At 38.9% G+C, this 23,325-nt stretch overlaps 1 protein-coding gene across 3 annotated transcripts in view; it reads left to right on the forward strand.

Annotated features, from left to right (window-relative positions):
* Positions 1-23,325, forward strand: part of HDAC8 (histone deacetylase 8) — a 265,909-nt gene that overhangs the window by 107,723 nt on the left and 134,861 nt on the right. For 2 of the 3 annotated variants that reach the window (XM_023202115.1, XM_023202116.1), the window contains exons 8-9: positions 14,090-14,262; positions 16,717-16,811. In XM_023202115.1, the coding sequence (XP_023057883.1) occupies positions 14,090-14,262; positions 16,717-16,811 (268 nt within the window). Of the gene's footprint in view, positions 1-4,442; positions 5,756-14,089; positions 14,263-16,716; positions 16,812-23,325 lie in introns of those variants that run through there. The other variant, XM_023202117.1, reaches the window with a different exon arrangement.

Below are 23,325 nucleotides of genomic sequence, written 5' to 3' on the forward strand. Positions count from 1 at the left end.
CAGCTGCCAGGACTGATGAGCTGCCTCGTTGTGACGTGTTGACAAGGACTATACAGAGATTTAGTTAAACCCAATATCCAGCACCTGATGAAAAAGCCTGATGTTAAGTTGGCTGGACTTCGCTCTGTGTGCACTGTTAACCCATTGTACTACCAGGAAAGAGCCATGTCCATTGGTACTTAAAGAAGAGCTGAAGGGCTGGGCACGGTGGCTCACACCAGTAATCCCAGCATTTTGGGAGGCCGAGGCGGGCAGATCACTTGAAGTCAGGAATTCAAGACCAGCCTGGCCAACCTGGCAAAACCCTGTCTCGACTAAAAATACAAAAATTAGCTGGGCATGGTGGTGCGTGCCTGTAGTCCCAGCTACTTGGGAGGCTGAGCCAGATTGAATCACTTGAACCCAGGAGGCGGAGGTTACAGTGAGCCAAGATCACGCCACTGCACTCCGGCCTAGGTGACAGAGCAGGACTTCATCAAAAAAAAAAAAAAAAAAAAGAAGGACTAAAGGAAAGAACTGCTCAAAAAAGCTATATCAAATAACCAGCTAACAAGTTAATAAGCAAAAGGGCATGTGTGTGTGCCAGGGGCTAAAAGCAATGTGTTTGCCTGGAGGTGATGCAAGTGCCATTGCATAGTGAGCCAGAAGCTAAGGGGTTTGTGTGTGCCAGCTCCCTGTTGAGGGGGATGGGGGAATAGAGAGGGGAGGGAGACCATGTTAAATATGTTAGGGGTAAAGTGGAAAAATATCTATCTTATTTAAATACAGGCAAGCCTCACTAACTCAGCCTAATTAGAGGAAAGCCAGTCTGAATCATGGGATATTTTTAAATGCATTTTTATTACTTTCAAGCACTGGACATGCTAGTAATTCGAACTAGACTAACAGCATAGTACAGCACCTCAGGGAAGGGGCTTTAAGAATCATTTGTAATTAGCATATCAATTATTTGTATGTAAGTGTATATGCACAAAGTGCATAAAAAGTTTATTCTCCTAAGTAGGACAAACATTCCCCAGTGCAGTCCTGTTTACACTATTAATTTGCTTAGCCAGCCCTTTTTGTGCCAAGATAGATGTATGTAAGAAATGCTTATTTCCTCAGGGAAGAATGAATCGCTTCCCTGTGTTTAGTCCAGTAACTAAGAAGCGGAGCGCCACTTGATTGGTTTGGGATTTCCAGGATATGGAGTTTTGAATTTGCATACAGACTAGAGAGATTTCATATGGAGAAGATCTGGCAGCCATTGCCAGAGATCCAGTTTCCCCATCTGGATTTCATTGACGTGATCTGGATTTCATCAAGCAACAGGACACTGATCCTAAATGATCCACCAGACACTCTAACATAGGCATGTTTAGCATACATCCTGCCCCAGAAAAGTAACTGTTAAAATATGATGAGTTGGAGTTATTCTATGTGCAGTACTTAAAAGTAATAAAAATGCGTTTCTTTTTAAGCCCCACAAAAACCATGCAATATCAAGTTAATGATGAAAATCAATCCCCAAACTCTTTCTTGCACACCTCATTGTATGACGGCATTGCAGAGATTTCCAATCATCTGGGAAAGGATATTATATTTTGATGAGCTGCGCCAGGTGCTAACTATATGGCAGGATTTCAGGCTTTGAATCTTAGGAAGGCCCTCAGGGGTAAAGAAGACTGAGGCAAGGGCTAGGGGCATGTTTATTGTTAACAAATCACTATTGTTCGCCTAAGTTCAAAAAGTGAGCAATTGAATTGGAAAAGAAGAGGTATCAGTTATATAAGGAAGGTAGAAAATATGATTAGGAAATGAGAAACAGAGATATAGGCCTGTATTCCCACCCATATGTATTAAACTGTGCTCTAGGTAAATTGTGAATTCTTCAAGGCTTAGAGAGTAAAAACTAAGTGCAGAGAGCATAAGCACAAGCAGTAAATATACACACAAATGTTGTAACTATAGTTTGGAATGACTCCAACACTCCCCTTTCCCCCAAGGGCATTGCTATCCAGGGTCTACAAAGGCCAAATAGCTGTTTGGCTTCCAATCTGATTTTTTGCCTAAGAAATCAGAGAAGTCGGTTTCAATTTTAATAATATATTCTCCCAACATCTATATAACAGAAAGGCACTTGTGTTTCTGTCCCTTCTTAAAGTGAATTTTGTGTTTGGTGAAAGGTAATAGATTGGCAGCACTGGAAAATGAATTACTGTATTCCCAGAACAGGTATAACCCAGCAGTGACACGATGAAATTTCTCTCTGCCTTTGGGGACCATTAGAATACTATTCAGGAAGTCACTGCTCTGGTGTGCTGTGCTGAACTCACCAGTATCCTAGTGGACTAAAATAATTAACATAGCACTCGAAGGGCCTGACTTGAGGCCATTCATTTATTCATTCAATGTTATGGAGTATTTACTATATGCCTGATGCTGGGAGAACTTTCACAAATGTTATATCATTTAATCCTCACAACAACCTTGTGAGGGAGAGAATATTATTGTTTTACAGAGAAGGAAACTGAGGTTCAGAGAAATGATTTGTCCAAGTTGCCATGCAAACACTGGATCCAAGCTTATCTGACTCCAAATCCAGCATTCTCCCTGAACTGAGTGCTGTAAGGGTTGCAAAGGGGGAGAGATGAGACATATGGTCAAATGGTGTGACACAGAGCAGAATGCTCTACACTATGAGCACTCCTGGTGGTTACAGAGCAGTTAAATGACCTACCCCAGATCAAATAGCACAGATAGCCTTAGGATTCATATTATTTAGGTCTTCTTCCATTTTTTGTTTTTTAACTTAGCTCTCCAAACCAGCCTACCTCTCTTCCCACCCTACCCCCTGCCCAGATAATGTACACTCTGCTTGCTAGGTCATCTGGCCTCTCAGAATGAAGAGAGCCAAAGACCATTGGGATTTAGTAACAAGAGCATTGCATTCGAATTAGAATTAGTGTTCTAATTCTAGCTCTGACGATTCAAGGCCACTGGTAAGGTGCCATGCAAACACTGGATGACTTTAATTCTGTATGACTCATTTTCCGTTGTGTGAATGAGAATGGTTTACTTCTAAGAGGTATAGTGAGAGATAAGTAAGAATATGCTAAAAATAGTATGCAGCCCTTTCTGTTGCCAAGGTGACACGTACTTGATGAGTAGAATTACCTACTACAAGGCATGTTAGAAAGAGATGCCCGTTCGAACCTATGTTTCTGTATAATAGACTCAGCAGTGAGAGAAAAGATGCCCCTTTAAAATGTTAAGAAATTACGTCACAAAAATTAAAACAGTGAAAGGGATATGAGGTTATTTGCTGGTTCGTTGGTTGGTTGGTTGGTTGGTTGGGGAGTTTAAGGTTTGTCTTTTATTTTATGGATTTGGTGTTTTTTTGTTTGTTTGTTTGTTTCATGTTTTTAGAAGTTCATGGAACGAGTACTGCTTGTCTGATGCTAAAAGCAGAAAAAGAAATTTAGAGAAAATTAAATGTCTTCTGAATATGTCCAAGAGGCACCCATGTTCTCCAACAAAATGACACATCTTGCTCACTGCAAGGCAACCTCCCTCCTCCCAAATCCCTGCATCCCTGAACCATTTGTAATAGATATTCAGAAGTCATTGAGGCATTTACCATATGCTGCATCCCCTGGCAGGTTGAGTTGTTGCAGAATGAGTCAGCAGTACCTGAGCTCAAATAGGACTGAGAGAATTTAGAGAAAACATACCTATGGAAAGTTGAACGGCTCCCATTTGGGACTGACTAGTAATACTTTGGGTCCTTAACACAGTCTGCCTCTCAATCCCATCAAATGCAATAGGTTTAAAATTTATGTCTTAGAAAGGGGTTTTGCTGCTGGCAATAACTTTTCTCAGGCTGACATTGATAATTCAAAGTGTTAGTAGCAAATATTTTTCTCTTCTCTCCCTCTGCATCCTACCCTTCTTGGTTTTTCAACTTTGAATTTCTCCTTTCTTTAATCTCTATTGAGGGAGTCTCTACAGGGTGCTGAGAGTGTCTGTTGGAAAGCATGAAGATAACAAGACTGGTTTAGACTGGTGTACAAGGTAGAAAGTCAGGAGACTAAACCTTCTGGGAGCATGAACCCATCAGAGGTCTTGCTAGAGGGACAAGTTAGGGTTACCAGACTCCACCACCAATATTGGTTAAGGGTGACTATAACGCCATTGCTCTGGCATCCCATTGCCCTGAGATGAATCTTTTAGGATATTGATTGTCTAAATAACAACAACTACCAAAAAAAAAAAAACATGTTCAGCCCCTGGTATTAGAGGTAAAGAAGCACCAGTGAAAGATCTCAAAGGCACACAGTAGAAGCTGTGGCCTACCCTGATGGAATCAAAGAAAAGAGAATAACTCTATGATTTTGTTCTTGGGCTTTTATTTTATCCAAAAACATCATTAATGTCACCACTCTGGCTTTTATTCTCCTCAGGCATGAACCCCCTGCCCCAAATCCAGGCCTGTGGAAGCAGCTGCCACAGCTTCTCTTCCTCATTTGCATAGCCTTGTCTGAAAACTAGACTACTGAATACTGAAGGATCAGGTTTCTCATCAAGAAAACTGCATTTTAAATGAATATCTTGTATGTTTATAGGGAAGTTACTAATGTAGTGTAAAGAAATGCCTGTTCTCCCCCTCCTTTCTGGATAAGAGATTTTATACTTTCACAAGATGAAAAATTAATGATTTGCGGTGTAGCAAACAGTACTGTTACAGTGGTTAGGGAAACTTTCCCAAAAGCAATCTGGAGTGACATTTCATTCATTTATTCATTTAATGACTATTTATTGAATGCCTACTATGTATAAAGTATTGATTCTACCCTTGAGGAAGTTAGTGGAAATTTTAAAATGTTAGATAAATAAATAGAGATTGATTTTCATATTCACACACATTTAAATAAATAAAACATAGAAAATTGTAAGAACCATAAGAGATAGAATGCTGTGGGTATTCAAAGAGAGAAAATACTTCAGAAAAAGGCGTAATTGAGGAGGTAACATTTGATCTGGTTTCTAAAGGGTAGCTAATTACTCTGTCTTTACAAAGTGTGTGAATGTATATGAGTGTTTATAAAATCTGGGTCAAGTTTGAATATACAGAGATTGTAGGGAAGGATGTTCTACACACAGGGTACAGCAAGATCAAAGTTGGGAGAGGCTGAGCTATGCACAAAGAATAGCAGTGGTTTTAGTTTGGCTGGACTGTAAAGTGCATGAAGGAGAAGTTGCAAAGAAGATTGGAAACGTGGGTGGGAACCACATCATGGAAGAGCTGGAATTCTTAGCTATGAAAATTTGTACCATATTCTGTAAACATTCTGGGAGCCACTGAAGGTTTTAGAATGAGGGAATCATAAGATCAATGCTTGCTTGGGAAGGTTAACACTCTTCCCAGTAAAGTTTTGGCAACAGCGTCTGCTGTTACATTGAAATAATGTGGGTAAAGTGACTGACATAGTATCTGATGCATAGTAGCTTAGTAAGTCATGGAAGCAGATATATTGTGGTAGTTTAGAGCAAAAACTCTGGTGCCTGAATGCCTGGGTTCAAAAATCAGCTCTGCCACTTAATAGCTGTGTGATTTTGTACAGATTTCTTTACCTCTCTGTATGGTAGTTTCCCTGTCTGTAAAATAGGATCAAAAATAATACCTGTTATGAATTATTATGAGGGTCAAATGAGCTAATACATGTAAAATACATAGAACAGTGCTCTATTCTGAATAAAGTGCTCAATAAATGTTGGCTGTTATCATCATTATTATCATTCTCACTCATGGAGTAGATAAAATTTAAGCTCGCCTTTAAAGAATGGCTATGATGTAGACATGTAGAAAGGTAACTTTCAGGCACAAGTAAGTACATGACAAAAGGCATACTTGCAAGAAAATACAAGGTAAGTGAGGTGAATAATGGAGAGTTCAGTTTGCCTATAGCATAATATAGGTTAAGTTGTTATTGGAAAATAAGATTTTAAAGGTAGGCCATAGTCAGATTACAAAGCACTTTGGATCACAGCCTAAGAATATTAAGTGTCTCCAAAGACAATGGAGGGATGTAAAAGGTTTTTGAATTAAGAAGTAACTTTATCAAAACTATTTCCCTAAGGAAAATTAATTCGATGGTTGTATGTATGAAGGATTGGAGAGGGAAGAGACTTGAGGCAGGGAAACTGATTAGGAAGCTATTGGTGTAATCCATGAAGGTGGTCATAAGGGCTAGATTAGAGTACTGCAGTGGGAGTGGAGAAGAAGGAATAAGAGAGAGATTGGTGGAAGACTGGTAATTGGAGAGGAACAGGAAAAGGGAGGAATCTGAAAGGGTGACTTTCAAATTCCTGTTGTGAACATGGGTGACTGAAAAGATGGATATCATTAACAGAGATAGGGAATAGAAGAGGTAAGACGACAAGTTTAGCATGGTCCAAATGGAGCTGTAAATCACAGCTGACTTCTCTTCACAAATGGACATATCTAATCCTAAAATGTATCCAGAAATCTAACCCAGAATAGCAAAAGCAATCTTGAAACAGAAGGACAAAGTTAGAAAACTCAAACTTCTCAACTTTAAAACTTACTACAAAACTACAGTAATCAAAGCTCTGTCATGCTGGCATGAGGACAGACATATAGATTAATGGAACAGAGTTCAGAGTCCAGAAATTAACCCCCACATTTATAGTCAATTGATTTTACACAAAGGGGCCAAGACCATTCAATGGGGGAGAGGACAGTCTTTTCAATAAATGATGATAGGACAACTGGATGTATCAATATACAAAAGAATAAAGTTGGACCCTTACCTCACACCATACATAAAAATTAATTTAAAAATAGATCAAAGACTTAAATGTAAGAGGTAAAACCGTAAAACTCTTAGATGAAAACATAGATGTAAATTTTCATGATGTTGGAATAGGAAGTGGTATCTTGGATATGACACCAAAAACATAAGCAAAAAGAGAAGAAATAGATAAACTGAATTTCATCAAAATTTAAAACTTTGTGCTGCAAAGGACACTATCAAGAGAGTGCAAAGATAATCCACTGAATGGGAGTAGATATTTGCAAATCATGTGTCTGATAAGAGACATATTTAGAATAAGAACTCTTACAACTCCATTTTAAAAGATAACCCAGTTTAAAATGGGCAAAGGGTTGAAATAGATATTGTTTCAAAGAAGATATACAAATATCCACTACGCACATGAAAAGATATTCAACTTTATTACTAATCAGAAAACTGCAAATCAAAACCACAGTGAGACACTACTTCACACCCACTAGGATGGTTATAATTAATTTAAAATGAAACAAAACAAAAAATAGCAAGTGTTGGTGAAGATGTGGAGAAATTGGAACCTTCATATATTGCTGATGGGGATGTAAAATGGTGTGGCCACTGTGGAAAACAGTCTAGCTGTTCTTCAAATGGTTAAACATAGAGTTGCCACATGACCCAGCAATTCTACTCCTAGGTATATATCCCCAAGAGAATTGAAAATGTGTCTACACAAAACCTGTACATGTATATCTGTAGTAGTATACTATAGTGGCAATATTAATATCAGCCAAAAAGTGGAAAAACATCAACCGTTAAATGGATAAAATGTGGTCTATCCATGCAATTGGATATTATTCAACCGTAAAAAGGAATGAAGTACCGATACATGCTACAACACAAATGAACCTTCAAGACAGTCACAAAAGAAAACATTATATGATTCCACTGATATGAAAGGTCAAAATTAGACAAATTCATAGAGACAGAAAGTATATTAGTGATTGCCAGGGGCTAGGGGTTGAAGAGTGGTGGGAATAGATAGTGACTGGTAATGGGTTCAGGGTTTCTTTTGAGGACAATGAAAATATTCTAAAATTCATTGTGATGTGTGCACAACTCTTTGAATATGCTAAAAGCCATTGAATTGTACACTTTAAATGAGGGAATTGTATAGTATATGAAGATCAATAAACTTATTTTAAAATTACTTTTAAAATATATATTTTTTACTGGAACTGTAGCCCCTGATAACTAGCTGCAGATTTTTTAGAATCAACTTCTTAGAATCAACTGTCAGTTGCTTCTAAGAAGTTTGAAAAAGATAACAGAGAAAAGGCTTTTGGATATGGTAATCCAGAGGTCTCTCTACCTTTAAGAGAGCAATTTCAGGAGAGCAGTAAGATCAGATTCTGAATTGCAAGAAGTATGTATAGGTGGCCAGTATGTGGATAAGTTGGACAATGCTAAGAAGGGGAGGGATAGATGGGCAACTTGTAACTTACAACCTACAGGAACTGAATCAGCAGGAATTCAGGGACTGAAGATGTAAGAAAAGAGCTCATTGGTAATACATGACCCTTAAAGCAACAAAAGAGGATTTAGTGCTTAGAAGGATAAATTAAGCTGGAAGGGGAGAAGAAATATGATGGAGGACATTTTCAGGTAGAGAAAAGAGGTAAAGAAAGGCACTCATTACTCATAGCTTCAACCAGTTCTGTCCAGTACGAGGCAGAAAAATTTGATCCAGAAAGATACACAACAAACTTAATCAGCAGTTACCTCTAGGGTGGAAGTTGAGATGGAAACAGGGAGATTTTTCACTTTTGATAGACCTTTATTTATTTATTTGATACTGTGTCTCACTCTGTCGCCCAGGCTGGAGTGCAGTAGTGCGATCTCAGCTCACTGCAACCTCCGCCTCCCAGGTTCATGTGATTCTCCTGCCTCAGCCTCCTGAGTAGCTGGGATTACAGGTGCCTGCCACCACGCCCAGCTAATTTTTGTATTTTTAGTAGAGACAAGGTTTCATCATGTTGGCCAGACTGGTCTCAAACTCCTGACCTCAAGTGATCTGCCCACCTCGGCCTCCCAAAGTGCTGGATTACAGGCATGAGCCACCGTGACTGGCCATGTTTAATTTTTTATATCAAGAATGTCCTCTCATTATATTTGTATTTTTCAAAAATTAGACTAGCTGCTGTATGAAACGTAATTCTTCATCACTTGGAGGTAAAGTGAAAGATGGCCAAGCTGTAGAGAGTGTGTGGCCCATGTGAATCACTCAATTAGTGTTTGTAGAATTTGTTGAATTGGAGTTATAAGCATAAACTCTAATGGAAACAATTCACTTGATTTCTCAGCTTCCTCCAGCAGAATAGAGAGAAAACTCTGATGGTGTGGTTCATCCAAGGGCTTAAGGACTGACAAGGCAAAAATGGCAAAGGTGTGAGGGAACTAGGGTGCTAAAGTAAGTTTTCAAAATGACTAATCGTATTCTCCAGAATGAGTAATGAAGCAAATGAAGTCAAAAGATAGGCTGAGCTGGGCATGATGGCTCACGCCTGTAATCCCAGCATTTTGGGAGGCCAAGGTGGGAGGATCACTTGAGCCCAGGAGTTCGAGTCTAGCCTGGGCAACAAAGTGAGACCCCATGTGTACCAAACAAAAATTTTAAATTAGCTGGATGTGGTGGCCTATAGTCCCAGCAACTTGGGAAGCTGAGGTGGGAGGACTGCTTGAACCCACGAGGTCAAAGCTGTAGTGAACCATGATCATGCCACTGCTCTCCAGCCTGGGCGAGAGACTGAGACCCTGTCTCAAAAGAAAAAATATATATAGGATGGTGTACTTTGCAAATAGGGGGAAAACAACTAGGGAATAGAAGTTACAGTAAGAATAAACAGGAAATGCAATAGGAATTGGAAAGATAGAAAATTGTAGATGGAGAAAGTAGTTCAGAGTTCAGGGTCTTAGAAGAAGAGCAATTCCAAGTGCTTCTTTATCAGGCCCCAAAGTGTGTCTATGATTAGGAATAAAGTAGAGTGCAGGTGGACATCACTATTGTTGAAAAGATAAAGAAACTGTGATGTTAGAGAGTTAGGACAGGCATGGGGGAAAGAATAGATCTCTTGTTCAATACTGTGAACCCATTGCCCAACCTAGTACCTATAGTAGGCATTCAATTAACTTTTGTTGAAAGAATGAATGAAATGAGTGAATGAATGAATATTATAGCACTTATCACAATTACTTGTTTTCCTGTTTTCTTCCCCTAATGGACCAGAAGCTTCTTGAGTCTTGCTTATTTCTGTGTCTCTAGTGTTTGAATCAAGGTTTGAGTGAGGGAATGAATATTGAACTGCAGAAAATGATGACAAGGAAAGGGAGAATGAGAAAAATTGTGAACGAGGTGCTAAAATCCCCAAGGGAGGTGGAAGATAAGAACTTTGATAGTATTTGAGTAATATTATCAAATGACGTTGACTCAAAAGAGGGAGTGATTGATGAGAGGAAAGAATGTTAGATTTGGAAGTGGCAATAGGAAAAATAATATTCCAGTTTTTCTTTTCCCATCCTGGGAATTCTGGAGGAATTGACACAGTGTTTTCTTCTTTGATGCTCCACTCCTACTCTGTCAATTAGCCCTCCCAATTTTTTCCAAATTTACCTTACCTTGCTTCCTGCTGCCATCATGACTAGAATGCTTCAATACCCTTTTTGCCAACCCCTGTGGGGTTGACTTTGTCACTTTGACCTTACATGCAACAGCAAAAAGCTAAATTCCTAAGCATAATTTTTCAGCAACATTAGTACTTACCTCATATTTCTCCAATGGTTTCCATTTGACTGTCAAATCAAATGAAAACTTCCAGTCTTGAATTTAAAAGTGTTCACCATCCAGCCCTCTGTAAGCTGCCCTTACTTCAGTTGCTTTGAAGTTTGCACTATGTACAAAATGCCCTACCTTTCTCAAAGCTTCTTATCAACCTTTTCAATACCCATCCAGAGCCCTCTTTATCAGAACTCCTTGAGGACTTATTTTCCCTACGTGGCTGTAATCAAAACAACTACTCCAGAAACACCTGCCTGCCTTTATCCTTTCCTCTCTCCTAAATACCAAACACTCACAAATGTTATATGTATATGCTTTTCTTGTGTGTCATTCTGTATAACCCTATCGATTCTACCATATAAATTTCTCCCAAATCTGTCTCTTCCTCCTTATCCTTGCTGTCACTGGCCTGGATGGTTGCAAAAGCCCTCATCAACCTTCAGGGTATCCTACAGTAGAGCTTCAGTATCTTTAAAATGGAAATCTAATTATGCCTTCAAAGCACACACACACAGATGCGCACATGCACCCATACAATGTTTGAGACATTTTGTACCCTTTAAGCAAAAGTCCAAACTCATTAGCCTGCCGGGTATATATAGCCCACGTTTACCTCTGTAGCCTCATCCCGCCACTCCCGCTGTCAAGCCTTCATGCTCCTGTATGCATACTTCCTTCTCTGGACTTAGTCCCCTACCAGTAACCCCACAATCATCTCTGCCTCCAAATTCCCTATCGTCACCCTACATACCTATAAATTTCTACACTTTTTAAAAAAAACTTTTATTGCACAATAATCACAGATTCACAGAAGGTTGCAAAAAAATGTATAGGGAAGTCCCATGTACCCTTCATCCAGCCTCCCCCAATGTTGACATCTTATACAATTATATTATGGCATCAAAATGAAGAAGTTGATATTGGACATTGGTACAGGCCATGGAGCTTATTTAGATTTCACCAGCTATACATGCATATGTGTGTGTGTGTGTGTGTGTTTGTGTGTGGCTCTATGCAATTTTATCACACATGTAGCCTTGCATAACTACAACCACAATCAAGATACAGATCAGTACCATCATCACAAGGCTCCCTCATGCTACGCCTTTGTAGCTACATCCATCCCTAACCCCTGGCAACCAACTAATCTATTCTCCATCTCTGTAATTATTATTTTGCAAATGTAATGTAAATGGACTCATGCAGCAGACAATCTTTTGAGATTGGCCTTATTGACCCGGCATAATTCCCTTGAGAGCCATCAGGATTTTTTTTGCATGTATCAGTAGTTTGCTCCTTTTTATTAATGAACAATATTCCAGTGACATGGTTGTACCAGTTTGTTTAACCATTTATCTGTTGAAGTGCATCTGGGTTGTTTCCAATGTATGGCTATTACAAATTGAGCTGCTATCAACATTCGTGTACAAGTTCCTACACAAAAATCAGTCTTAAATTATCTGGAGTACATTGCCCAAGAGTACAATTACTAGGTCATATGGTAAGTCTATTTTTAGTTTTGACAGGAACTGCCAAACTGTTTTCCAGAGTGGCTACATCATTTTACGTTCCCACCAGCAAGGTATGTTTATGATCTGGTTTCTCCACATCCTTACCAGAAATCATTGTTACCATTTTTCAGTTTAGCCATCTTGAGAGTTGGCTCACTGTAGTTCTCATCTTTTAGGACCTAAGTCAAGAGTTACTTCTGTAGAGCCTTTTTAAAATCCTCAGGAAAAGTTGATTATTCCCTACTCTGTACCATTTCTGACACTTCATTTATCGTTGTATTTTAATTATTTATTGACATAGTCTGTGTCTTTCCCTCTATTTCTGGGCTACATGAAGCTAGGCGTTGTATCATATTCATCTTTGTTCCTGCAGCATCTGGTACAGTTACATGCTGGGCACACAGTGGATGCTCAGGAAAATGTGTGGTGAGTGAGGGAAAGAATGAATGAACAGAACATTAGTCTTGTTGCCTCCCCCTCCTCCCCCTCCTTAAGCTAGAAACCTTTTTAGAACAGACATCACGCCTTCCTCTGTGTCTCCCAGCAGCAGCTAATAGGGTGCTCTGTACGTGTAGATGCTCAATAAATGTCGTCTAAACTATTCAGTTAGCTTATCTTCCCTCTGCACCCAGGAGATAAGCATATGAAAGAGAGAATAGGCCCAAGTATCCTTGTATTAAGGATCATATGTCATTATTTGTATAATATTCTTATAATCTCTACGATCACTCAATATTCTTCTGTGTAGATGAGAAATCAAAACAAAACAGTCCTTTGAGTCAAGGAATGCCTCTGTGGGTGAGCACTATTCAGTAATTTCAGTACCCTTGTTACATATGGATTTGGGAGGATGGCTTTTTATGTCTCTGAATTCCTTTTGCATTTTCAGAAAGATCTGGGATATTTCTGGTCTTGCTGCACTGGTGTAATTTGACATGTTGATTATGAAGAGGTCATTAACCTCAACATTTTTGATCACTTTTTGACTCTGTATTTTCTCAACTCTGATGTATGTTAATTTGCACTTGTTTATACGTCTCCGTAAGAGTTATTCAGGCCCTTGAGGGCTGGTATATATTCTGTCTGGAAAGTAGATTGTAAGCCCCTTGAGAGCAGAGACTTTATAACTCCTAGGAATGTATTCTGGACACTGTCAGTGTTCAATTAATGATAATACTGAAAGCTTGACTAAGGTCGTCTGTCACATTGACATCTTCCTTTTCATCTACAAGTGTTCTATCAAAAAAAAAAAGCTAGGTTGACTAGGTAGCATTGAATGATTCTATCCAAAATTATGCTCATTGTTACACTACAATTTGTTCTTTAGGGTGCTTTCAGATTTATAATTTTAGATCAGTTGTTACAGTTCCCTTCCCTATAATACCCTGGTTACATATGCATTAGGGAGGATTGCATTTCATAACCCGTTAGTCCTTTTGCATAATAAAAACTTACCTGATAACATCTATGCTTGTAAAGCATGTAATTCTTCTCCCCAGCCCCCATTGAGAACCAGGTGATTAAACTCCAAGTATGGTCCTAATCTTAAATAATCAGAAAGAACCCTTAATGACTATTCAGTGTATATCTTATTTCCCCAGATTTTAAAATGGACTAAATGTGTATACTATGTCCTATGGCTGTTGAAGGTAAATTAATATGAATATTTCAAGGAAGTCTGAATTTTAAAACAGAAGGACAGATGTGTTCATTGATGAGGGTGGAAGTAGAGGAAATTATTTTGTAAGTCAGGTTTATTAAGGTATCATTTACATATAGTCTGATTCACCCTTTTTAGGTGGAAAGTTTGATGAGTTTGACAGGTTGTGTTTTTTCCCCTTAACTATTTGCTAATTCAGTTATACCTCTAACTTGCCCCACCACCACCACTACCCCTAGACCAAACTGACCTATATTTTTCTGATATTTTGTATCCTTTCTATTTTATATAGTGTACTAAAGGAAGTATACCAAGCCTTTAATCCCAAAGCAGTGGTCTTACAGTTGGGAGCTGACACAATAGCTGGGGATCCCATGTGCTCCTTTAACATGACTCCAGTGGGAATTGGCAAGTGTCTTAAGTACATCCTTCAATGGCAGTTGGCAACACTCATTTTGGGAGGAGGTGAGTATAGAGGAAGATTACCAGGAGAATTTGTTGACCTTCCTCCACATTTTGTACATTGGCACTGAACTTGGAAAATTTGGCTTTCTTGGATTGGATAATACCAACCTACCTGAGGCCCAGAAGCCTGAGTCAATAAAATCTGCCACCTCCACAGTTCAGCATAAGAAAATACTCTGACACACTTCTCAGCTTAGCATGTGCATTGACTTCTTGGCACTCTAAAGTCTAAATTTCAATTCCTGAAGCAAAGATCCTCTGGTTAAAGGTTACCTCGAATCTTAAGAATATAAGATGTTAACCCCAGTAGACTGATCCATCTTCTCTCAGTGTAGTATTTGATTTTCAGTTCTAGTAGTCATCTTTTGGGAACATGTCACTGAAATTCCAACTCTACTTGTATGCAAGTAGTAAACACACAAATTAATTAAATAAGCTGAATTCAAGAATGACTCTTCCCCCAAAAAGCGTGGATTTGTTATAGTGAAGTAAAATTGAGAGATCTGTAGTCTCTTGGGCATTCTTGCCTTTGGTGTGTGCTGATTATTTGTATTACTTAGCCAAAAGGAAGCCCAGTCTATTCAGTAGAAGCATTTATACATTTGAGAAGGGAACTTGTCACAACATTTACCACCTTTAAAGATGTCTTGCTTAAAATCTTCTGTCTACCTACCTGGCACAGTCTTTATTTCATTGGATGAATAGATTGGTGTGTTAAAATAACATGGTCAAGCAGATTGAGCTTAAAATGCGTATATTATAGAAGAGCTAATTGTTGGTTGCTTTGTCAACCTGTTAGAGGAAATTGTGGGGAAGCCTTATTAAATGAGTGGGCATTCAACACAAGTACACAAGCCTGGTCTTTTGGCAGCCTCAAACTCTAGAAGGCTCAAAATTAAAGGTACTTACAAGAGACAACCTCTTACGAAAAGCTGGCAAGAAATATATTAACTTCAACTGAAGAAAAAGATAAAATTGATAAGTACTGTGTGACATATTACTTTCCTTGACAGCACTAAGGATGGTGATTATGATACAGGTACAGCTAAGGAGGGGAAGAGACCTTTCTACTATATACATCAGGTTAGAACATGACTTTTGTTTGAGGCTATAGTCTTTACATTAAAAGTCTGTTAGCATGCTCTAAAGCCTTTTTGCTTTCTTAGCCCAAAGTTTTGACATTTGAATATTTAACTTTTCTTAGGAAATATGTGTATTCCTGAAAATGCTTGTGCATAAATGGAATTTTTGCAAATCAAATCATATTGTATATGTACCAGAGATAGTTTACTACCTAAACAAAACCTATAGTGACCTTTTTTGAAATTAAATATACCAAATAAGTCTATCTTATAAATTCAAGTTTTTTTGTGTCGGGAGTATTTAAAATAATACCTGTACTATTTAACTGAAATTCTCAGCCCCTATTAACACACAGTTCATAAAGAGAGCCACATCCCCAAGCTTCAGTGGACCCCATTGAGGCCTAAAAGACATACTCAAAGCATCCATGACCCTTCAAATAGTAGAAAAGCTTAAGAAAAGGGTGACTATATGTTCTAGTTTATACATGTTATCCCAGTGTAATGATTAATAGTGCCCTCTTTTACTTTTAAAAGTATACCATTTTGTATGATAATTTATATGGTCACCCTATCTAAAATCGACCAGATTCTGTTTCCCTTAGGCTGCATTGAGATTAGGAAATCATTCCATTTTACCCTTATACTCTTAGAATTTAGCTAAAGGCCAATGTTTGAATGCTTGCATGGCAGAGCACATCTATTCAGCACAAAAATATGCTGATTATTAGCCAGTATAATATGGCTGTTGGGTGATTGTGACAGGACCTGATGAGATGGGTCAGAGCATCCATCAACAGTCCCTTCCACATCTCACTTTCTTTGATCTCTGCCACCAGGCCTATGTTTTGTGGCAAAAAGGAATGCTGATATTAAAAGAAGGAAGTCTGTTTTTGTCAGCGTTTTCCTTTTCTCTTTCCTGGGTTTTTAGGGCTAGATCTGCCAATAGTTTTAAAATACAAATCACATTCAGCAGTCATTTTATAGAATTATTGCAAAATTCATCACAGAAATCTTTCCATTGGGTAGATCACCTCAAGAGATCTGGATCCAGAGATCTGAGTCTTGCTGATGGCTCTTGATGGAACTGAGGAGTTTGGATTCCTCAGGTACATATTTTTGGAGAGATGAGAGCCTCTTTAATCTTTGCAGACCTTGGACTGCCCAGTTTTACACTGTGCATGATTTGACTGGTCCACCAAATTCTGCCTAATAGGTGGTTTAAAAATATCACAAAGGGATATTTAGGGGAAATTCTGCAATTTGAGGTTGTCTTTTATTAAAACATTTTTCTCTCTTTCCTTACCCCCCTTCCCTCTCCTGCTGTTTTGTGACTATTCTTTCCTAACTTCACAATTCTTGATGGAGACAGGAGGCTATAACCTTGCCAACACGGCTCGATGCTGGACATACTTGACCGGGGTCATCCTAGGGAAAACACTATCCTCTGAGATCCCAGATCATGAGGTAAGTAAGGCTCTGACAAGTCCTCTCTTCTTTAAGGGGAAGAGCTGAGTCATTCCACCTAATCAAAATCACGTCCTCACCACTCAATACCGTTTTGTTGAGAGACACTTCAATAACAATAACACACTGTCTTGGCAGAATAGTGGACTCTTGTTCCAAAATATCCAAGACCTTCTGCCTTTTTTTTTTTTTTTTCTTTTTTTTACAAGAGATCTCAAAGGCCAACCAACTTTAATTTCTCAATTAATTACAGAGACTGTGGGAAGGGGTCACCTGTTCACACAAAGAATTCTTTGGAATATGTGCATATTTTTATCCCCTAGCCTCAAAAAGGAAGGGGCTATTTTTAAAATGTGAAAGCTGGATTTTCATCTATTTTTTAAAGAAGTTTCATAGGTGGTATGTGGCACATGTTCTTTAGTGGTAGTCCTGATCTCTCAATTTTCTTTGACCAATGTAAAATTCAAGGAACCCATAAGCGCTACAAACACCATTGCTGGTGTTTTTCTAGCAATTAGTGGCACACAGAGGCTGGAATGGGATCATCCAAAATGTGAAACATCATTTGAGCCCTTGCCATTTTCTTTAGTCATACAAGATGGGCTTTATGTTTTCCAAAGCAAAGATGTCTGTTCTAGTTTTCCAAAACAAGTTCACGGAAAGCTGTCTGGGACCTGTGAGTGTGCTGATAATCACTAATCCAAAGGCATACCTTTGTTCCTACCTATCACCCCAGTTCCCCTGCAAGCAGGAACCATGTTATAGATTAAGATGTATAACTACAGACCTTAGACTGGATGACTTAAAATAACAAACCGGTACATGCAGCCCCACCTTCTCAAGCTATTTCCCAAGGATTAGGGATGCCGCTTTAGTTTTAATGTTATGATTTCTGACAGATACAGTATCTGTACACTTGGGAGCATGATGCTTTTTAAAGTTGCTATTATTTTTTAAAAATTAGAAACAACTTAAACTAATTTTCTTCCAATTTTCTCCTAACCTCAGGTGAGGTACAATATGTATCTCAGAAAAACCATTCAATATGTCTAGAATACAAATAGAAGGTACACTATAATTTGAGACAATTTGCTGATGTCAGGGTTAATAGAAGTCTCTTATCTTGGTTTGTCTTACCTTTATTCAGTATTTGGAAGCTTAATGAAATATAAAGGTAAGTGCTGTGAACAAATGTAATCGCTGTTATTGCTGTGGGAATATCTCAGATTGCATTGTAATTTAAAGCTCTGGGAGTTTATAAACTGATCAAGTTATGTCAGAAACAAGTTTTAAGCTGTAGAAGCCTGAACTGAGAATAAATGCTCTATTCCTGAGAAACAAAAGCAAATCCAAAGTTTCATCTGTGTTAAAAGATTGATAAATTTTTAATAAAGATGAATACTGCCTCTGGTACGTGGAGAAGCTATGGGCCTGAATGGGTGTAGGCTGGGTCTTATAAATAGATGTTCTGTCTTTATACTGAAATATTCTGTAAGATTAAATGAGATATAATGTATGTCAAGTGCCTAACACATAGTCCCCTGGAACCTAACAGGCACTTTAAAAATGCAAGTTCTCGGCTGGGCACGGTGGCTCACACCTGTAATCCCAGCACTTTGGGAGGTCAAGGCGGGCGGATCACTTGAGGTCAGGAATCTGAGACCAGCCTGGCCAACATGGTGAAATCCCATCTCTACTAAAGATACAAAAAATTAGCTGGATGTGGTGGTGCACGCCTGTAATCCCAGCTACTCAGGAGGCTGAGGCAAGAGAATCGCTTGAACCCGGAAAGTGTAGGTTGCAGTGAGCCAAGATCGTGCCATTGCACTCCAGCCTAGGCGACAGTGCGAGACTCCGTATCAAAAAAAAAAAAAATGCAAGTTATCTCCTTCCCCTTTGCATGCTGCTCACTTCTTATACCCAGGCATTTATGACTATGTCATTCATAAATTTGCCCAAACCCTTTGTGAATTCCTTCTGTCATACCCTTCTGGTTTAAGAGATGTGAGTCATGCAAGAAGGAACAAAGAATAAAATTGAAATGACAGTCTTCCAGGTACAATAAGATAACATTTTAATGAAAATTGCCAAAAATAGGCTACACAGTATGAAGTCATATAAGTTCTGGGGCACAATACACAGTTGCACACAAATATCCTTGTGGTCTTCTGAAATCAGATCAACAAATGGTAGATCAAAAAATATTTGCTGAGCACCCATTGTGTGCCAGGCATCATGCTAAATGTCTTAGGAGATGCAAAGAGACAAATTCTTCCCCTACCTCAAGCAGCTAGGGAGGGAGGGTGGTGTAAGTGCTGGGGAGACATGCAAATGCACAGATAGTTATAATACAGAGCAGAAAAAGAATAAGACAGTAGGAAGAGTGACTGTAGAGATATGCATCAAATATAAAGGGGATACAAAGGAGTACACAAAATACCCTGCCCTCCATGAGCTGAAAATATAATCAAGAAATCTAGTAGCTTTTTTGTAGATTGCTTAGTGTAATCTGTGTATGCAAACGTCATCTGTGAATAAAGAGAGTTTTCCTTCTTTCTGTATAATCTTTCTTTTTCTTACCTTTTTGCACTGGTTGGGACCTCCAGTGCAATGCTGAGTTGAAATGGTGAGTGAATATCTTTCTCTGTTCGCCAGTCACTGGGGGAAAGCGCTTAATCTTCACTATAAAGTGTGATACTAGCTGTAGGATTTTTCAAAAATGTTCTTTTTTAGGTTGGGGAAGTTCCCTTCTATTCCTAATTTACTGAGATTTTTTTTTTCTTACAAATGAGTATTGATTTTGTCAAATGTTTTTCTTCATCTATTGAAATGATCATATGGTATCCTCCTTTATTGTTAGTATAAGCACTGATTTTTTAATGTTAAACTAACTTTGCATTCCTGGAATAAACCCTGCCTGGGCATGTTATATTATCCTTTTTATGTATTCCTGGATTCATTTTGCTGAAACTTGGTCAAGGTTTTTTTGTGTCTATGTTTTTTTTTTTTTTTTTTTTTTTTTTTTTTTTTTTTTTTTTTTTTTTTGAGACAGAGTCTCGCTCTGTCGCCCAGGCTGGAGTGCAGTGGCCGGATCTCACCTCACTGCAAGCTCCGCCTCCCGAGTTCATGCCATTCTCCTGCCTCAGCCTCCTGAGTAGCTGGGACTACAGGCGCCCGCCACCTCGCCCAGCTAGTTTTTTGTATTTTTTAGTGGAGACGGGGTTTCACCGTGTTAGCCAGGATGGTCTCGATCTCCTGACCTCGTGATCCACCCTTCTCGGCCTCCCAAAGTGCTGGGATTACAGGCTTGAGCCACCGCGCCCGGCCGTGTCTGTGTTGATAAGGGATGTTGGCCTGTTTTTCTTTTCTTGTAATGTCTTTCTCTGGTTTTGATATCAGGGCAATGCTGATCTTTGTGGTTTCTCTGGGGTTTACATCTGGGTATGTGTTTGTTTTTTTTTGTTTGTTTGTTTGTTTGTTTTTGGTTTTTGTTAGACAGAGTCTTGCTGTGTCGCCCAGGCTGGAGTGCAGTGGAACAATCTCAGCTCACTGCAACCTCTGCCTCTAGGGTTCAAGCAATTTGCCTGCCTCAGCCTCCCTAGTAGCCAAGACTACAGGTGCACACCACCACACCCGGCTAATTTTTGTATTTTTAGCAGAGATGAGGTTTCACCACGTTGGCCAGGCTGGTCTTGAACTCCTGACCTCAAGTGATTTGCCTGCCTTGGCCTCCCAAAGTGCTGGGATTACAGGTGTGAGACACCATGCCCGGGCTACAGTATGCGTTTTGAACTTATCAGAGTCAACTTTTAAATAGTATTACATTACTTCACATATAATATAGTACCTTTACAGCAGCATTCTTCCATTTTTTTCCTTTCTCTTTCTTTGTGCTGTTGTAGTCATACATTTTACCCTTGCATGTGTTATACATCTCTCGATACATTGTTAATGTTTTGCTTTAAACAATTTTTTTAGTTTTTAAAATACTTACTAATTCATTTTTTAAAATTATTATTATACTTTAAGTTCTAGGGTACCTGTGCACAGCATGCAGATTTGTTACATACGTATGCGTGTGCCATGTGGGTGTGCTGCACCCATTAACTCGTCATTTACATTAGATGTATCTCCTAATGCTATCTTTCCCCCCTCCTGCCTCCCCACAATAGGCCCCGGTGTGTGATGTTCCACTTCTTGTGTCCAAGTGATCTCATTGTTCAATTCCCACCTATGAGTGAGAACATGTGGTGTTTGGTTTTCTGTTCTTGCGACAGTTTGCTGAGAATGATGGTTTCCAGCTGCATCCATGTCCCTACAAAGGACGCAAACTCATCCTTTTTTATGGCTGCATAGTATTCCATGGTGTATATGTGCCACATTTTCTTAATCCAGTCTGTCACTGATGGACATATGGGTTGATTCCAAGTCTTTGCTATTGTGAATAGTGCCGCAATAAACATACATGTGCATGTGTCTTTAAAGCAGCTTGGTTTATAATCCTTTGGGTATATACCCAGTAATGGGATAGCTGGGTCAAATGATATTTCTAGTTCTAGATCCTTGAGGAATTGCCACACTGTTTTCCACAATGGTTGAACTAGTTTACAATCCCATCAACAGTGTAAAATTGTTCCTATTTCTCCACATCCTTTCCAGCACCTATTGTTTCCTGATTTTTTAATGATTGCCATTCTAACTGGTGTGAGATGGTATCTCATTGTGGTTTTGACTTGCATTTCTCTGATGGCGAGTGATGATGAGCATTTTTACATGTGTCTGTTGGCTGTATGAATGTCTTCTTTTGAGAAGTGCCTGTTCATATCCTTTGCCCACTTTTTGATGGGGTTGTTTGTTTGTTTCTTGTATATTTGTTTGAGTTCTTTGTAGATTCTGGATATTAGCCCTTTGTCAGATGAGTAGATTGCAAAAATTTTCTTCCGTTCTGTAGGTTGCCTGTTCACTATGATGGTACTGTTTTGCTGTGCAGAAGCTCTTTAGTTTAATTAGATCCCATTTGTCAATTTTGGCTTTTGTTGCCGTTGCTTTTGGTGTTTTAGACATGAAGTCCTTGCCCGTGCCTATGTCCTGAATGGTATTACCTAGGTTTTCTTCTAGGGTTTTTATGGCGTTAGGTCTAACATTTAAGTCTAATCCATCTTGAATTAATTTTCATATAAGGAGTAAGGAAAGGATCCAGTTTCCGCTTTCTACTTATGGCTAGCCAATTTTCCCAGCACCATTTATTAAATAGGAAATCCTTTCCCCATTTCTTGTTTTTGTCAGGTTTGTCAAAGATCAGATGGCTGTAGATGTGTGGTATTATTTCTGAGGGCTCTGTTCTGTTCCATTGGTCTATATCTCTGTTTTGGTACCAGTACCATGCTGTTTTGGTTACTGTAGCCTTGTACTATAGTTTGAAGTCAGGTAGCGTGATGCCTCCAGCTTTGTTCTTTTGGCTTAGGATTGTCTTGGCATTGCAGGGTCTTTTTTGGTTCCATATGAACATTAGAGCAGTTTTTTCCAATTCTGAGAAGAAAGTCATTGGTAGCTTAATGGGGATGGCACTGAATCTATAAATTACCTTGGGCAGTATGGCCATTTTCACAATATTGATTCTTCCTATCCATGAGCATGGTATGTTCTTCCATTTGTTTGTGTCCTCTTTGATTTCACTAAACAGTGGTTTGTAGTTCTCCTTGAAGAGGTCCTTTACATCCCTTGTAAGTTGGATTCCTTGGTATTTTAGTCTCGTTGAAGCTATTGTGAATGGGAGTTCATTCATGATCTGGCTTTCTGTTTGTCTGTTACTGGTATATAAGAATGCTTGTGATTTTTGCACATTGATTTTATATCCTGAGACTTTGCTGAAGTTGCTTATCAGCTTAAGGAGATTTTGGGCTGAGACGATGGGGTTTTCTAAATATACAATCATGTCATCTGCAAACAGGGACAATTTGACTTCTTCTTTTCCTAACTGAATACCCTTGATTTCTTTCTCTTGCCTGATTGCCCTAGCCAGAACTTCCAACACTACGTTGAACAGAAGTGGTGAGAGAGGGCATCCCAGTCTTGTGCCAGTTTTCAGAGGGAATGTTTCCAGTTTTTGTCCATTCCGTATGATATTAGCTGTGGGTTTGTCATAAATGGCTCTTATTATTTTGAGATACGTTCCATCAATACCGAATTTATTGAGAGTTTTTATCATGAAGGGCCGTTGAATTTTGTGAAAGGCCTTTTCTGCATCTATTGAGATAATCATGTGGTTTTTGTCTTTGGTTCTGTTTATATGCTGAATTACATTTATTGATTTGTGTATGTTGAACCAGCCTTGCATCCCAGGGATGAAGCCCACTTGATCATGGTGGATAAACTTTTTGATGTGCTGTTGGATTCAGTTTGCCAGTATTTTATTGAGGATTTTTGCATCGATGTTCATCAGGGATATTGGTCTAAAATTCTCTTTTTTTGTTGTGTCTGTGCCAGGCTTTGGTATCAGGAGGATGTTGGCCTC

This window comes from Piliocolobus tephrosceles, chromosome 12 (assembly GCF_002776525.5).
Source record: "Piliocolobus tephrosceles isolate RC106 chromosome 12, ASM277652v3, whole genome shotgun sequence".
Taxonomy (NCBI): domain Eukaryota; kingdom Metazoa; phylum Chordata; class Mammalia; order Primates; family Cercopithecidae; genus Piliocolobus; species Piliocolobus tephrosceles.